The sequence below is a fragment of the Pinus tabuliformis genome, chromosome 7, assembly GCF_031772625.1.
Source record: "Pinus tabuliformis cultivar Carrire ecotype Pingquan chromosome 7, CPIR1, whole genome shotgun sequence".
Lineage (NCBI taxonomy): Eukaryota > Viridiplantae > Streptophyta > Pinopsida > Pinales > Pinaceae > Pinus > Pinus tabuliformis.
This window is the reverse complement of record NC_142293.1, coordinates 716705495-716724109: the sequence shown is the minus strand read 5'-3', so window position 1 is coordinate 716724109 and position 18615 is coordinate 716705495. Positions and strand designations below refer to the sequence as shown.

At 35.1% G+C, this 18615-nt stretch overlaps 2 protein-coding genes across 2 annotated transcripts; both read left to right on the top strand.

Annotated features, from left to right (window-relative positions):
- The first annotated feature begins 4790 nt into the window (after nt 1–4790).
- LOC149249535 (dirigent protein 18-like) lies at nt 4791–5960 on the top strand. Its single transcript, XM_089453403.1, has one exon. The coding sequence runs from the start codon at nt 4791–4793 to the stop codon at nt 5958–5960; it is 1170 nt and encodes a 389-aa protein (XP_089309529.1).
- Nucleotides 5961–16956: 10996 nt separating this feature from the next.
- On the top strand, nt 16957–17907 carry LOC149249534 (eukaryotic translation initiation factor 3 subunit A-like). The gene has a single exon (XM_089453402.1). The coding sequence runs from the start codon at nt 16957–16959 to the stop codon at nt 17905–17907; it is 951 nt and encodes a 316-aa protein (XP_089309528.1).
- Nucleotides 17908–18615: the final 708 nt, after the last annotated feature.

Below are 18615 nucleotides of genomic sequence, written 5' to 3'. Positions count from 1 at the left end.
TGTACAAGATAATATAATCCGGTGAGAGATTTGCCAAAAAAATTATATATACATATTATATTATTGATAAAATTGCCTCCCATTTTTCCTATGTATCATAGGGATTAGCCCATTTATTATACATATAAATTTAGGGTGGTTCTTAAAATTTTCCCTGTTTTCAAGAATCCTAAATATCCTTCTATAGGAGAGGTGTGCAATGCCAAAAGGACTTTCTATTTGAGTCAGGATTCTTATATAAATATAAGTGATCTTAATACCACAATAAATAATTCCTCTATACAAATTTTATCTAAGCAATTGGGTCCTCTTGAGTTATTAAATTATCTTGCATACCTTTTGCTCTTGCTAGCATTTTATCCTTACTTTTGCTACCTAATTAGATTGCAAAATAGAAACAACACATAGTAAAACCTTTCTTTCTTCTTCTTTCCTTGAAAGTGCATATTCCACCATATTATGTTTTCCTTTTTTGTATATACTATCAATGTCATAACATAGCATCTTGGTAAGCCATTTTTTTCTCATTTAAATATAATAATTGTTCCAAGAAATACTTCAAACTAGAGTGATCTATTTTTATCTTGAAATGTTTTCTTATTAGGTAAGGATATCATTTCTTAATTGCATGTAACAAGGCCAACATTTCCTTTTTATAAATGGGTTTGAGTAAGTTATTTCCTTTATGTTGACTTATTTTAAAGGAAAAGAGCCTTCATTCATGCTTTACAAGTGCACCAATCCATGTCTTTAGGTGTCATACTCCATAATAAAGGTCTTTCTAAAGTCAAGTATCGCCAAGATAGGAGTTGTATAGATAACCTCCTTAAATTTTTCAAGAATTTTGGTTGCTCCTTGAGTTTAGTAAAATGCCTCTCTCTTTAATAAAGTTGTGAGAGGTACTATTGCTTGATCGTAATTATTGGAAAACTTGTAGTAATAACCTATTGACCTTGAGAATCCTCTAATATTATTCAAGATTTTCATAATTGAACTTACCATCAAATCCTTTACTTTGTTAAGCTCAACTTCGAAACCTTCATGAAACAAAATATGCCACAAATATTCCACTTCTTAAACCCTGGAGGTGAATTTAGAAGGGTTTCCATATAGTTTTTACTCTTCCAATAATTTTAAGATCATGTTTATATGTTGTACATGCTTTTCATAAGATTTGTTGTAGATTAGTATATAATTGAAAAAATAATAAGATATTTTTTTAGGAAGGGTTTGAAAATATAGCACATCATGCTTTGAAAGTTTGAAGGTGCATTAACAACACGGAATGGCATTACCTGAAACTCATATTGGTCATATTGGAGATATCTTCTTGCTTAGTTTTGATTTGATGATATCCAAAATGGAGATCCAATGTAGTAAAGAAAAATTCTCCTTGCATTTCATTTAATAAATCATTAATGATAGGAATAGGAGACTTATCGTTAATGATGAATTTGTTGAATTGTTTATAATATAGGTAGTTTCCATGAAACTTCCTTTGTCTTAGTCATCACTACTAGTGAATAGAAAGCACTTTGTCTAGGTTGATGATGTTTACCTCTAACATTTCTTGAATCATATGATCGATCTTATTCTTTTGTTCATATGATACCTTTGATGCTTAAAGTTAGGTGGTACATTTCCTAGTTGAAAATGAATAAGATGGTCATGATCTCGAGTAGGTGAAATTCCCTTATGCATTTCTCCAAACACCTTGGAGTAAATGTCAACAACGTTTTGGGGATCCATTGGAGTAAAGGGTTATATGTTTGAACATCTAGTGAGCACAATTGTGTAATTACACCATGGTGTCCCTTTTTGAGTAATTACACCAAGTTTATAGGAAAATTCCTATATTGACTAATTCCTCCATGCCGAATTGCATCATCATCTAGCCCAAAAATATGTTGTTTTAAAAGTTTTCGTTACTTGAGCCATTTGAAGCTTTGATTTAGAATTCGTGTAAAAAGAAAAATATCACTTGAAAAGGGTTGTAGCTGATGGTTACTCTACCTCATAAGTCAAGAAATATTCCCCCTGGCTTGAATGTCCCTCCTCTCAACCTCAAGCTTTCATATATCTATCTTATATCTAGGGAACCACCAATCTTATTCTCAAAAATTTTTGTTAAAAATAATATCAAAATACTCTTAAAACAATGTAAAACCCTTAAATAATTATTGAGAACTACGAAGGATAAGTTGGACCTTATACTTGGCCTAGGAGTTTACCAAAATCCTTGCTCCTGTGGCAAACCATATATTAGCCAAACTAGAAGATCATTTAAAGCCTATTTCAAAGAACATAATCTTAAGACAACTCAACTCCCAAGGGCATTTCTAGACCCACTATTGTTGAGCACTCTTTAAAATCTAAACACCACATTTTCTTCAATCAAAATCAAAATAAAATCCTTTATTTAGCATGCTATTACAACTCACTCTTCATTTAGGAAGTCTCAGAATTGAAAAACCCTTAAATTTTAATTGAAAGGATAGTTATAAACTAAATCATTTTTAAAAACCTATTATTCATTACCTTAATTACTGAGCCTTTCTCATTCTTTTATTAAATTTTATTAGATTTAGCCCTTTTCTCAGTCTTTAACCTCTAGTGATTTTAATAGATTTTCATTATTAATTTTTCATTTCATAATTTCTTTTTTTTTTTCTTCATTAAAATTCTCATAATGTGGATGAAGTCGGACAAAATATGTAACAACTTTTGCTCTGATAATGATAGCTAGTTTGCTTTTTCTTTTTCTTCCTGAAAAAAAAACTCGGATGAGACGAACAAATTCACTCTATCCCATGTAAGTTAGAGAATTTTATGGAGAATAGTCTTTAGTAACTGTCCATTACCAACCGGATATCGTATGCCCACTACTCTGTCAGTCATTTCAACCAGAAATAGATATTTGGTAGAATTAGGTATTAGTAACTGGTCCTCAAAAATGAGTAAGTCATGGGATTTGAATTTAATCTCGGTATATTCATTTTTATTAATTAATTTTAATATCAATGAATTTAAGGAAAACATTTTCAAATTAAAAATAGAATGCTTTTCCAAGGTTATTTTCCCCTTCTTAAAATTTATTAAACTTGCATGAGAGTTAAAACCTCTTCAAATCTACTATCTCAACATTCAAACTTACTCTAATAAATTAAAATATTAAAATGTGAATGGTAGAAATATAATCGAACACACTGAGGAGCCAGTCAGAAAATAGTTAATTGTAAACCGTCATGATGGGGACTTCCCGACTGCGCAGCCCGAGATAGGCCTCCAACTTGGATGCTCCATCAAGCTGGATGCGTGGAGGTTGAAAACGTTCAGATGAGCGCTAAAAGTTCTCTCCCGACTTGTCGTAAAACACCCAAAAGGAAACGTTGTGTACTGACCGTCAGTTGAGCATGGACGGCTAAAAACTGTCGCAGTTATTTGTTTTTTTTTAATAAATATGATAGTAGTAGTATTTAAATTTTGTTTTAATGTGAAACTTTTTTTAATAAATATGATAGTAGTAGTATTTAAATTTTGTTTTAATGTGAAAATAGATTCAGTATCATTAAAAATTTCTGTAGTACTTAAAATTTTAAAGTTTAATAATTATAACTCAGATTTAAATAAAATTGAAATTTTTATTATTTTGAAGGAATAATAACCCTGCCAAAAGGAAGCTTGAGTTTTAATGAAATCTAGTAGAATTGTAAAATAAAGAGAGTGTTATTCAGTTGATATCATATAAAAGTAAATTTGGTAAGGAAATCTCTCATTGAACACGATCTATGCATCGGTGAACTTGCAACACCACTTTGCCAAAGCAATTGAAAACTGTGTTTGCATTAGTGAATTTGCAAAACACACACATACACACATATATATCATGGATTTAGTATATGCCTCTAGGTGTAAACTTTTTTCAAGTTGTATTCTAAAAAGAGAGGTTTACACCTTAAAAGATTTGATCCTCTAAGCACTTGCTCTATCATTAATATGAATCTATATTAACTAATTAAAAAAATGTCATATAAATAAGTGTCATATAAACATTAATTATGTTTTTTTAGACATAAGATATCAGTAAGCCATAATATTGTATCAAAAATTTATTTACATATTAAAATTTTCCATAATAAAATAGAACTAATAAAAGATTATTATATATTTATATATATATTTAATCTACATATTAATTTTTTTTTATAATTATTATTATTATTAATCTAAAATAAATTTTAATTTAGCAAAATTATATATATATAATTTTCCGAAATAACTGTAAGACATGTTTAGCATGGTACACTTTCATGTCCACTGAGACGTGGAAAAGTTTAATATGAGGCGTGGTTCAACAACTACCATAAACGCTAAATACGTCTATCTCACAACTATCATCACATTCGCAATTCAGTTGGGTCAGACAATAAGCCTGAGAGCCTGCAATTAGAAATTAAATTATAATTATATTGCATCATCGTCACCAATTGTTGGGCACGGAATACAATGCCAAAATGACAACGATGCAACAAAGTTGACCGACCCATCTTTTAAGTGGTTTGGTTCATGAAGGCAGGTTTACCCAATTCAATATCACTACTACTTACCAAATTCATACCTATCGTCGCTGTCTGCATTTGCGTGGGCTATATTTATACATGGAATGTACCACATACTGCAATATATCAATTGCTTATAATCTTTTCTCGTTACTGGACTACTTGAAGGTGAAGTGGGTTGAATACTGACTTGTACTCCGTACTGATTGTTTGCCATTTTGAATTTGAAGAATGGAGCATATTATCTACAAGTGCAGGAGAGATAATCATGCGCTACTTCTTCTAATGGCAGTCCTACTTTTTGTGGCGATGAGCTGCAATTTTAATGTTGCTGCTGCCACCAGAAAAATGAAGATGGAAGATGTAGGTGTTAATAATGATGATTCTTCTCCTGCTCCTGTAGCTCCTCCATCTGAGCGTCAGCCTGCGGCTGAGCCCGAGCCTCTGCCTGAGCCTGCGACGACGACCGTGACCTTCTTCATGCACGACGTAGTGGGAGGAACAAATCCCACAGCAAAGCCCCTCTCCATCTCAGGAGGGAGCAGCAACTTAATTAATCCCAGTGGATTAATACCTCCCATTACTTCTGCAGGAGGCCTTCTTAATGGTGGTCCTCTCCCACTAACCTTTCCAAGCGGTGCAATTCCCCAGAGTCCTCTGTTCAATGGCCAGTTTCCTGCTACTTCCATTAATCCAAACGGATTTATCTCCCCTACTAATCCTTCTTTTGTCAATGGAGTCGGCCCCATTATTCCCGCAGCTACTAGTGCAGGCTTGCTTAATCCCTTACTTCAGAACGGCCCGGTTCTCCCATTAACCTTTCCAAACGGCTTTGTACCATCTTCTTCCGCTAATCCTTTCCTCAATGGAATCGGCATTAATGGGCAGAACCTTCAGTTTAATCAATTCCCAGCCGGTCTTAATTTTCCTTTCACCTCTCAGCAGGGTATCCCCTTAATCAATTCTCCTAATTTACTTAACCCATTGCCAAATTCGCCGTTTCCCGGAGCTGGAACACTGGGTGCAGCCCCACTCCCATTGAATCAACAGGGCTTGGGCATTAGCAGCAGTGAGGTTATAGTGATTGAGGACCCGTTGACGGAAGGGCTGGATGAGTCTTCTGCTCGGATGGGTAAAGGGGTGGGATATTACATGGCGTCTCCCAAGGATCCCAATATCCTTCTCATGACTTTCACCGCGAAATTCGAAGAAGAATCGGAATACGAGGGCAGCACCATCGAGTTGTCTGGCGAAGACAATACTGCTTTGGCTGAGCGGGAGATGGCAGTGGTCGGGGGAAGTGGTAAGTTCGAAGGGGCGAAAGGCCACGCCGTTATCGAGACTGTTTCCAACACAGACGATGAAACGGTGCTCAAGTTCAGCGTCAACCTCACGTATTAGCTGCATATCGCAATTTGGCTCATCATCTCGTGTGTCTTTTTCTTAGTGTAGACGATGTAAATGTGGTTAGCAATTGTGTGCATAAATGTTAGGAAGATGTTGGACATGCTCTTCTGCGTGTGACACTGTTTATAACCGTTGTTTGATGAGGATGGTCATTCAGTTTGCACCATGAGAGGGGAGTCGAAATTCAACTTCATTGTAAATGGTCGTTATCCATCCATATGAATGAATACCCATCATAATTGTGATCGTGGGGGAGTTTAACTGATTTTCTATTTTACCGGTTTATTATCTTTTGAATTTATTGTGGAAAAATTGTTAAAATGTTTTGAAGGTTAAAAGTGGTTGGTTTTAACATAAAATGAATTTAATAATTTTTATAATTTAAATATTAATATTTATAATTTAATTAAATTTATTTTAAATAATTTTTTCACATTTTTAATTTAATTATTAATAATTATTAAGTAGATAGTAGAGCATAAAATATCTTAGAATACTTATAGTTATATTCAGGAATCAAAGGTTCAGATTTATCTTCAAATTAATTATGTTTTTTAATTAATTTATCTCAAATTAATTAATTAAAGAAAATATCATATCAACATATGTCATATTAACATACCATATTGATAAGTTGTAATATTGTATGAAGAGCTATTTACAAGTTAAGAATCTCCAAAATAAAGTGGAAGTGAGTCTATATATATATATATATAAAAGTTAAATTTAGTTAATCCTATGATTTGTATAATGAATAAGTTTGTTGATGTACAACATAAATTAATGTCTATCTATTTTTACAATTATTTAATTTATATGACTGCCCTCATTTTTACAAAATTTTAAGTAACACATTCCTTTGTTATATATATATATATATATATATATATAAAACCACATGTGGCTAGGTGTAAACCTCATTTCAATTAGAAATAAATAATTCTATTGCATAGAATTGCTTTTTTATTTTATTTGTAGAGGTGTATAAGTTCTTGAGAGATTATTGCAGGCTTGACCTTTGGCTTGAGAAACCATGACCCAAGGACATCTAAGCCGTCAAAATCACTCAGGGATTGCACCCCACCTTGGCCACGCTTAACATGGCTAGATTTTTTCCCACAAAGTTTTGAACCAGTGACCTTCACGTCATATAGTGACTTAACGATACACCCCATCAATGTCTATTCTATGCCATGTGTGCATATTGCATAGAATTAGTTAATTACTTTAATTTAATGGTAATTTTAGACTTATTCAATAACTAAAGAGGATAAAAAAATAAAATGTAAATTAAGAGAGAAATTAAGTTTATATATATATATATATATATATATATATGAACAATTAAGTTGATAGATTCCTAAATGTGAATTCCATAACATGATACTTTCCTGGGAGAACCTCTCTAGGAGAGATTTGCAGAAGGGCATCTGAAGATGTTGACCACCTCTTTCTCACATCTTCCTTTGCAATCTCGGTTTGGAAGAAGGTTCAAAAAGCTCTCAAAATTTATACAGTAGTGGATTATTCCTCTGTTAGACAATGCCTATCCCAATGGTCTATTGAACAATGTGAATATAGGGCTCTACCTATGTACATTATCTAGGGCATTTGGAGGACTAAGAACACTAGAATGTTTGACAACATTGGTCTCGATGTGTAGTTTACTACTTCGAAGATTGTGGCTTACTTTTTGGAAATAGGTCCCTGGAAACCTAAGCCATCTTAGAGAGCTTGCGTCCATAAGGACATAGGGAGGTCATTGCCAGTGGGTTATTTTAATGCGGCCTTCGGAAGGGGAGTGAGGATGCGGGGCTCAGATTGAGTTGGGATCTGGATAGTCATATCATTTCTATTGGTCATGCACTAAAGGTACCAATGGTAGAGCTGTAACGTTGGCCTTGTGGGTTCTGTTACTATGTGCATTTTGGTTGGCTATTGAGGAGATTGTTATTGTTGGCAATTCCAAATCAGTGATTGAATGGGTTCAAGGGAGGCATTCCTTTGGGGGGGCATCTTTACATCCTTGGGTGCAGCAGATCGATGCTCTATTACAAGCTTTCAATAACATCTCTTTCATCCACATCTACAGAGAGCATAATTTCATGGCAAATTCTCTATCCAAAAGGGATAGATTTGTGGTCCCTGGTGAGATTTGTTTTCATTTTTTTGTTAATGGCACAAAGCGTGGCTAAGGGCCTTTCTCCTTCTAAAGGTTGGGTCGTACTTAGTTACCTCTAGATGTATTTTCATGCTCTGTTTTTGTTTTTTGTATCTCCCTTTCAATGGGTTTTTGAAGTGACTATGCTTTGGTACTGGTTAAGGTTACAAACTTTTTGCTTATGTTATCAGTTTTCTCATGGATGCCCTCTTTTTTATGAGCAATTTGTTTTTTTGGGATCCTCTTTGTTGATCTTCTCCTTTGTTGTAAGAGCTTTCATGCTTATTTCTAGAAATGCAACACTAGTGTTTTGTTTTGATGAATGTATTCTCTTTTATTTCATTAATGAAAATATTGTTTTTATCCAGGAAAATAATAAAATAAAATAAAATCGCTTAAAAATGTATATTTTAGAATTAGAAGAAAAATCAAACTTCCAATTAACAACATCACTCCAAACCATAGCTACCAAATACGCCCGTATCGGAGAAATAAATACGGAAATTCGGCGATTCGAACATCGAATAATTCGATGAAAATTCGATTAGGTTCATGGTAGCTTCGTTTGGATGACTGAAAATTCACCATTTGTAATTTATTATAGTTTATTGCGGGGCTTTGTTAATTTGTGTCTCATATAATAGTAAGTTCAGTGATCCCTAAGTACCTTTTATAGTTTATTGCAGGGATTTGTTAATTTGTGTTTCTGAGAATAGTAAAAGCATAAAATAGATAGCTGCCTTATGGCAGGTAGGAATTGGAAAGGCCACCGGATTGTAGGTAGGAAATGGAAATAAATTCTGAGGGGAGAAAATTTGTTATTTTTAATTTGAGTATTGTTTTAAAGAGTTTAAAAAGTTGAGATAATAAAAAAAAGTAAAATCTTGAGAGGAAATTTTATAATAATTAATTGATTTTTTAAATATAATATATTTATATTTAGAGAAATCTTATAAACATATTTTTGAATGTTTAATTTTTAAATATGTATTAATTATAAAAGGTTTTAGATAAAATTTGAGATTAAAGAAAAGTAGTTCTGAGTTTAGAATATTTAATTTTTAAATAAATATTAATCATAAAATATTTTTAAATAATATTTGAAAGTAAGAGGGAAGTTTTGAATTTTGAAAAAGAAGAGAGATCTTGGAGCTAAGACAAATGTGGTTATAATTTTGATAAAGCATTGATAATTTCAGAATGGATGGGAAGAAATTGATAAGGCATTGTTGTTACAAGAAAAAAGAGTATATATATTTAAATGTTTAAGATACATACTTTCGAATTTTTTCCCAATTAAAATTTTTCTAGTCGAATTTTTATCGTATCGTATCAATCCGAATTCAAACTTGGTAACTATGCTCCAAACATGAATTCGCCACATTGCCTCCCACGAAAACTGATACACAGCCACCAAAACTGATACACAGCCGTCGACAGGAACCAGGAAGGATTTTTCTTCGTAGGCATTTTGGTCGAAAGACCTTTCCTGACGGTGAATCAAGTCGATTACCATCTTGCCTAACTCTCTTCTTGGGTCGAATGGTTCAACCATCGGCATGCGGGTCGATTACATGGCAAGGGTGTCGAATCCAAGCAGAGGTAGCATCGACGTCATAGCACCGATGGGTATACTATCGGGACCTAGAGCTGAGAGTATTTCCTCCGACAAATAACTAAAGCCGCGTTAGTGGTTCGGAGCCAAGTGAGTTCTTACACATCGGTGTTTCAGTCAAAAGAACATAATTGTTATAATTGTTTCCTATTTATTTAATTGATAGGGTTGTGTTAGTTTAATCATAATTATATATGTATATATTAAAAAATTTAAATAAAAATAAAAATATATATTTATTGTGTTTTTTAATATTTTTAAATTTATGATTTTATTTCATTAAAATACTTCATAGATTTCATTGGCTTTTTTGATACTTTTTAAATTGGAAACTTTTTTTTTAAGTCAATCTAAAAAGTTTTATATTACAAGTTTTACATTTAGAATATATGATTGTAAAAAAAATTGAGATGGGAGTATAAGTCTCTAACTAGATTTTCCAAAGAGAGCATGAATACATCAAAAACCAAAACCAATATTGATAAACATTTACTTCCATTGTTTTTTTAGAGAGATTGTTGCCTATGGCAAGTAGAGTTAATATAAGCTAACAATTATATGCGTACTTTAGAACCACAAAAGTCAAAACACCAATAGCATAAAAACTATGACAGAGGGAGTGATCCTTTATTGTCATCTCGTTGCATTGAGAGACATCCAAAAACATTGAGAGGGAAAACCATCAACGCTATCCGTTCGCATCAAAGAAACAACCAAAATGTACCCGTTGAAGTTCACTACATGTTGTAGGAAAAGTGGCAAAAAGATTTTTGCAGAAAACGCTACCACTACTTGTGAAGTAGCGAGACATAGATACCAATGTTGGCAACTCAATATAAGATAATCAATGGAGATAGGGGAGATGTATTAGAGGGTGGAGAAGTATTGGTTGGTTCAACATTGATAACAGTAGGAGGCTTAGTGAGGTCCTCCAAGTCATAATTAGAAATAACATATTTTTCAACCCTTTGCAACCGTGAAAGTATACCATCCAAGCATAAGTGAACATTCCCGAGAAGGCACTTGATATCCTCTTGACCTGCAAAAAATTTGTAATTGTCTACATGCTTATCTCTGAGAACCAGATGAAAGAGAGTGTCCAACTGCTGATGTACCACTATAGAGTGTAGAAAATGCAGTCTCCTCCTTCTGAATTTCCTAGGCGTGGGAATCCATTTATGGTCTTCGTTGCCCACCTCCAAATCAGAGAAGTAAGGCATGTAACCAAACTCTCTTGATTCTAGATGTTGACTTAATCTCTAGAGAAATTGAATCAAACAGGGTTGCAACTGAATTCCACCCAAATAACCATCTTCTTTGAGAAGTAGAACTGCTGGCACCCCCTCGTCGACTCGACATTCTCTATTGAGGCGATATAGTCACAAATAGGGGCGTATGAATCACATTGACTTTACTTACCTAAAGACAACGAACTTCGCTAACACAAAGAGGATTTGGACAATACCCCAAGTGTTGAATCCTTGACCCAAGCAAAAAAAATTCATCACAGAAGCACAATAATTGGATTTCGTGAACAATAGAGTACAAATTATAAACCATAATGACCCTTGACAGAACATTATTAAATCTATTAGAAACAAAAGCCAAACAATAACGATACCCAAAATCATGAAACCTTTGCTAGAACAAAGAATCGTCAATTTTATAGAGAGGACAAGTTAAAACAGGGCGCTCTTGGATACTCCTCACAAAATACATAACATGTTTGTATGAAAGCTGCCAAGAATTATGGGCTATAAACCATGGTTGGTCACAACACACACACCTTGACCAATATAAATAAAGACCAAAACCATTAAACCACAAAACTCGTAATTTCCCTATTAAACTGTAAGAGTAGTAGACATTGCTAAAACCATATGAAGAAGTTATTTGGATACCATACCCCAAAACCAGAACAGGACATGTTGTAGCAGCTGCAACACCCTCCAAAATTTTGGCCTACACTCAAATTTTGGAGCCTATTGTGGATCTCGTGATTATTCTTTCCTTAGTCACTTATTGGTCAGCTGCTGATTTCAAGCTCCCTTCTTGGATCTCAAGTGTCGTTCACGCTTTTATCTTTATATAGAAAGTGTCTTCTTTAGGCATGGGAATTATCACTTATCATGAAAAGGGGAGTTCTGGTTTTCTTCAAGGGGAAATGTTTGTGAAAATGAGTTGTTCTCATCATATAGACATGTTTTGCACTTATTTCCAAATTTTCACGCACTATTGCACAGGTGTTTCCATTATCATCATAAAGTCTATTTTCGGTATTGCACTTGTCGTAAGTTGCCCCAAAGCTTGTTGCATTAAGGGAAGTATGTTTTCATATGTTCTAGATGGTCTACATTGTGCCACATAATGTCCAAGTGTGTGTTCATAGTCAAGTTCTATCACTGTTCACATCAACCTAGCGACCTAGCCTCGTCCAACCTTCTTAAACTGCGCACTACGCAGTCTCAACCCTCAAGCAACAATTTTGTTCCTTGGCACTATGCAATACTTAGTCTCTACTTCACAGAACTGCGCATTTCACAACCTTAGTGCTAGAGCCCAAGCCCTGACTCCCAGAACTGTGCAATCCTTCTCCCAACCCAGACAGAACTATGCAGTTACACAATCACTCAACCTCATTTTTCTTCCAGAACTACATAGTTGGCTGAACGAGTGCCTAATCTGTCAACTCAGCGAACTCAACCCCAAAATTACGCAATCTTATCCTTCAGTCTAACCTAGTTACTCAGCCTTCCCCCTTGAACTACTACCAGTTCTGGCTCAGTCAATGGATTATCACACAACATCTTAGACTAAGGGTTTATCAAACTGATGTCATATTATCATGGGTGGATTGCAGATACAATAATTATACCATGCTATGGCAAGATGATGAAGAAGGAGATGAAGAAGGAGGAAATTCTAGATGACACTTCAGGAGATGAGGAGACAAGATAATCATGAGATAAGAAGACCAAGGAACCTTGGGGTATCATAGAAAATCAAAGCTCAGGACTTCATGAAGACTCCATCTGATTCACAATCCTTTGGAGAGTAGGTATGAAGAACAAAGCACATCTTTCATGAAGTTGAAATGCACCTCTTAGTGTAGTATGAAGGACACCTCATCATTGTCATATCATTATGTATTCAATGACATGTATGGTCGCAAACACTGAAAGTCATTCCATGTGTTTTCTCTAATTGTTTTTCTCCCTTTCTCAAGATAGGCAAGATGTCATCTTTTCGCATGCTAGTTGTTGCACTTTATGCATAACCTCATTCTGGTGGTTTTAAGGTCCTGTATTTGTGTTTACGAGTTTTCCTAACCATATAAACACCTACCGAACTCATTCACAAAGTTTTGAGCGTTGTCACACAAATGTCATCACGGTCATCGTGAAGCATATCTTAGATTTCACACTTGTCGTAACTAGTCATGGAGCGGTCACACACAAGAAATTGTATTGTTTATTAGTCATGGGTGATCTATGTTGTTGAGTTGTCAAGTATTTTAAGTGTTATATATTTTTCAAAGCGTCATCACTTCAAACATCAGTCCCATTAGTCAAACACTTAGTCATTTCCGAAGAGGCTTCGTAACCCTTCAACTTGAATTCACCCGACCTATCTAGATTGCACACTATGCAACCTCAATCCTCAAGCAGTGATCTTGCCCCTTGAATCTATGTAGTGCACAGTTCCTACCTCCCAGGAATGTTGCACTGCATAATTCTAAGCCCAAAACCCAACCTTCACCTCCAGAATTGCGCAATTTTCTCAAACATCCTGGCCTAAACTACAATTTGCATAAGAACAAGCATAAAGGCCTCCCTATGCTCCTAAAATATGCAATCCTGCAGAATTCCATCCTCCCTTCACCTCTAGAACTGCGCATAAGCTTCTCCCAGGGATCATTCCCCTCAGCTTAACCCACTGTCTCTCCAAACTGCATAGAGATTGTCACTCAGCCCAGCCTGAACTGCACATTGCATAGTTCCAGGCCTCAAGCCTCAACCCTGGCATCTGGGACTGCGTAACACACAATCACTTAGCATCCCTTCCCAACTTGTAACTCAGTTCCAGCTCAGTCCCTGGACCAGAATGCACCATCTTAGGCTAGGAGGCTTTCAGGCTGACGTCGTCTCGTCATGAGTGAATTATAGATATAGGAACCTGGTGGGATGATGAACAAGGTGATGAAGGATGAAGACATGCAAAAGAAGTTCTTGTACCTGAGCATGCAAGCTAATCTATCAAGGCAAAGCAAAGGGACACCAAATCGCAACCACAACCCAAGACTTAAGATCATTGAAGATTCCTGTCATCGAGCCATGAGAAGGTGGAAGACAAGAGTATTCTCAAGCAGACATCATTCAAAGCAACAACAGTGTCTTGACATGGCCATATCACTCAAGTAGTTCATATCAACAGTGCCATGTCATGTCTTGCCATGAGTTATCATATGACACATCATCATTGCGGACCATGTATATTTTATTCATTATAAAGTGGAAGTCCAAAGGACACATACATAATATGGAGAGACATGTGAGCTTAAAATTCATAGGAAGTCAAACAATCATGATGGTAGTCAAAGAATCACAAGAAGGGGAAGCATCACCACTTTAGTTATATATACTCCCTCATTGTAGAAGCAAGGGAATTTTCACCTTGGCCCCTCCTGCAATGCATTATAGAGATCAACTAGTTCTTTGAGGAGCAAGGAGTGGCTCCATTGTACCACTATTGGGGCTAGTGATGTACATTGTAAACATGTGCCTTGGAAATTTTTCTCAATAACAAAATCCTTTTAAGGCCAACTCATTTTCAAAGCATAGACTAAGAATGTTTGTAAGACTATTTTGTGGACATTTGTATTTCATGTTTTCTTTCACATGTACTAAGATAATTGAACTATTTCGGTTATTTTAGTACTTGTCTTCTTGAGAATTTGTTGTAATTTTTGTTATTTTTGTCCCATCCTTGTGGACTATTTCGCAGGATACTAGACAAATATTTCCTTGTTTGTTGGTTATAATGACCATCGCACCCGCTGTGGAATATTCCGCTGGATTTTAGATGGATCCTTCTGGTTCATGTGTGTCTCTTCCTCGGTGTACTATTACCTCTCATTTAGAGGCTCACTTTTCTCCCCCCTTTGTAGTAGAAGAACCTTAACACAGTCATAACTGCACACTCACCAAGCACACCTCCCTTTCTTTTCGGAGACACTATTTGTTATGAATATAATTCATAACAAGTAAATAAATAAAATAAATGTAAATATTAAATAATCAAAAATTGATTATGTTAAATAGTCATTAAGTTAAGTGAAAAGGCATGTCTAAAAGACATGCCTAATCATGAAAGGTCACCTGCTTAGGTATAAAAGAAGGGCATCATTGTAACATTCATATCACTTATACATTTTTATATATAATAAATTATTATTACAAATACCTCTTGTGTATTTTTACATTCAAGCCTCCAAGCTATCAGTTTTGATGCTTCAGTAACAGTTTTTATGCTTCAGTGGTATTAGAGGCATGGCACACAATATAATCATGCAAGTCTTTGAACATTGTTCACTGCACAATGTGCCAATACATTCACGTCCTGAATGCGTTGAGCAGTTTAGTAAAATTCAAGAAGTATATCAACGATTATAAAAATCATGTGCAAAAGTTAAAGCTTGTCGAAAGGAAATCAATAAAAAGGAAAATGATCTAGATGATGCTTTCGATGAAGCTTATATAGATCAAGATGAGGATTTAGATAAATTTGATCTTGATGTGAATGATCTAGATCAAGATAATGATTCTGATGTAGCTGATATAGATCAAGAAGATTATAATGTTGAAAATCCAGATGAAGTTGATCTTGATGTGGATGAGAATGATATAGATCAAGATGATGATCCAGATGAAGATGATGTGGATGAGGACTATCTTGAGGAACAAGAAAGAGGTGAGGCTGAATTTCTATGGGAATCTGAGATGATCAAAATAAAGGCAGCTGAGTTAAAATCTAAGGAGGTTAGGGTGAACACTCGTCTTCTATATCATCAAACAAAGTTTAACCTTCTTCGAGAGGAGAGTGAAGGCTATGCAAAATTGGTGACTCTCTTATGTCAATGTGGTTCGAGTGGATTGACACATAGGACTGCATCTACAGTGACTAAAAAAATTAAGTCATTGATTGGCAACTTTGATTTGGATCCAAACCATGTTTTTGACATTGTTTTGGAATGTTTTGAGCTGCAACCTGAAAATGATGCTTTTCTTGAACTAATACCTATCTTCCCAAAGTCTCATGCTGCACATATTCTTGGATTTAAATTCCAGTACTACCAACGTCAAGATGTAAATGAGCCTGTACCTGATGGACTGTACATACTTACAACAAAACTAGTGAAGGCATATTTTATTGACCTTGATAACATATATGCACATTTACTTCCCAAGGATGAAGAAGCATTTGAGCATTATAAAGAGATCTCAAAAAAGCAATGGGATGGATGGGAAAAATATCTTAAGGATTTGATGATAACACTGTTAGAGGCATGTGTGGAGATGCAGAATGCATGGAAAGCGAGGCGGGCATTGACTCGGTATCGTTGCATTTGTGTGGCAGGAAACGTCTCTGTGGATCTTGTGGTCGAATATTTTCTCGAGGAATGTCGTATCAAGGCCGACAGGGACCTGAAGAGCTTGAAACACCAAGGGCTTGAGTTAAATCTGGAGAATTTGGGGGCCAAATTTGACCAATTTACGCGCCAAGATCATTTTGCTTTGTTCGAGGGTCACCAACGCAACCCTGCAACCAAGAGTTGGGCTACGAGTTGGTTTGTTTTTGCATGGGAAGTTCATCGGCTGCTCTTGGATGTATTCAAAAACCATTCTGCTTTTGAATCTGCTTATAATATCATTGTACAACGTGTACTCAATTTATGCTTGACAAATAGGCGGGTGGATGAATTTTATGACATTTGCAGTATAGTTTGTTATCATCTGAAAATTCTCGTTAATACCTCACCGCATAGGCTAAGAATTATTTCCTTGAAAGATGTCCAGACTGCTCATAATTATCTAACGACCAGATTGGTGCAATTGTATATTGCAGTGGAACTCGAGCAATGGCAGGAGGCTTTTTGCACAATAGAGGACATTCATTTCTTGGCCCGAGCTGCCCAACTTCCTCTCTGTTTAGGCATGATGCGTAATTACTATGCTCTGTTATCCAAGATCTTCAAGGTAGTGGATTGCGATTTGTATCATGCCATTTTGTTGTACCTAAGATTCCTCTTAGAAAAAAAGAGTATGTCGAGTTCGGAGTTGGATCTAAGGGCTTCGGCTGTGTTATTAGCAGCTCTATTTCTGCCTCCTTATGTTGACAATAGGGAAATAAAGTATGAGTATACATTAAAAAAGGACTCGATTCTTATGGGGGCTATTAGGAAAATGTTATCACACGAGGACCTATTGTCTGCTCTGCTCTCACAGGATATTCTGCCACATGTTCCACCACAACAAGTAAGGAAGTTGTTCCATCTGCTTGAAGAAGTTGATGCCATTGAGTGCTATCCAGCGGATCTTGCAACAGAACCACGATCACTCTTGTTGACTCTCCACCCGCAGCTGATCAATGACTACGGTTTCAAATTGTGGAAGATCATTGTTTTAAGAGTGTTGAAAAAGGCTTCTGCAACATATCACATCTTGAAATTTGAAGATCTTCACATCATGCTACCTTTTCTGACTCTTTTAGAAGTGAAGCACCTTCTGATTAAAGCTAACCAGCATGGATTTTTGGACAACGAGGTGGAGTGGATCAGTAGGAGAGGTGTTATTCACTTCAAGGGGCATGGCATCGAGAGCTACAACCACGCCCTGCATAACCGTTTGTTGCGCCAGGCCAGGGCTCGTGAGTTAATACATTCTACAACACAAGCCACTAAAATTCGCAGAGTGGTGGGTTTTCCTAGTTACTCTAAAAAAACCGTTGTCGAAGACCTCGCTACCTTCGGTCCATTCCACTGCATTCCTAACCTCATTCCGAACTCCGCCTCCACTTTCGTCGACATCATATCGCCCAATTCCACATTTAATCGACGTTGGTCAAGCAGCGTGACCCAAAGCATCCATTCGATCACGTTCCTTTGATATTTTTTATATTTGTTAGAAACTATATTATAATAAACTTAATATAGTTTTAATAAATTCATTATATATATATATATATATATATATATATATATATATATATATATATATATATATATATATATATATTAAAACAAAAAACAAAAAATCAGTATTAAAAAAAAACAGTATTTAAAAAAAAAATCAGTAAAAAGAAAAAAAAAATAAAAAAAGAAAAAAATTGGACTTATTAAAAAATAAATAAATAAATTCCAAGGGAATATTATTGATGAGCTATAAGACGAGAGGATGGCCAGATTATACACATCGAGATGACAGACACTAAGTGAAGAAAATCCACAACATTAAAGCTTTGAGGACAAAGCTTCTGAAGGAAGGGGCTATGTTATGAATATAATTCATAACAAGTAAATAAATAAAATAAATGTAAATATTAAATAATCAAAATTTGATTATGTTAAATAGTCATTAAGTTAAGTGAAAGGGCATGTCTAAAAGACATGCCTAATCATGAAAGGTCACCTACTTAGGTATAAAAGCAGGGCATCATTGTAACATTCATATCACTTATACATTTTTATATATAATAAATTATTATTACAAATACCTCTTGTGTATTTTTACATTCAAGCCTCCAAGCTATCAGTTTTGATGCTTTAGTAATGGTTTGTATGCTTCACCATTCCATCTCTCTCTTGTGCTGATAAT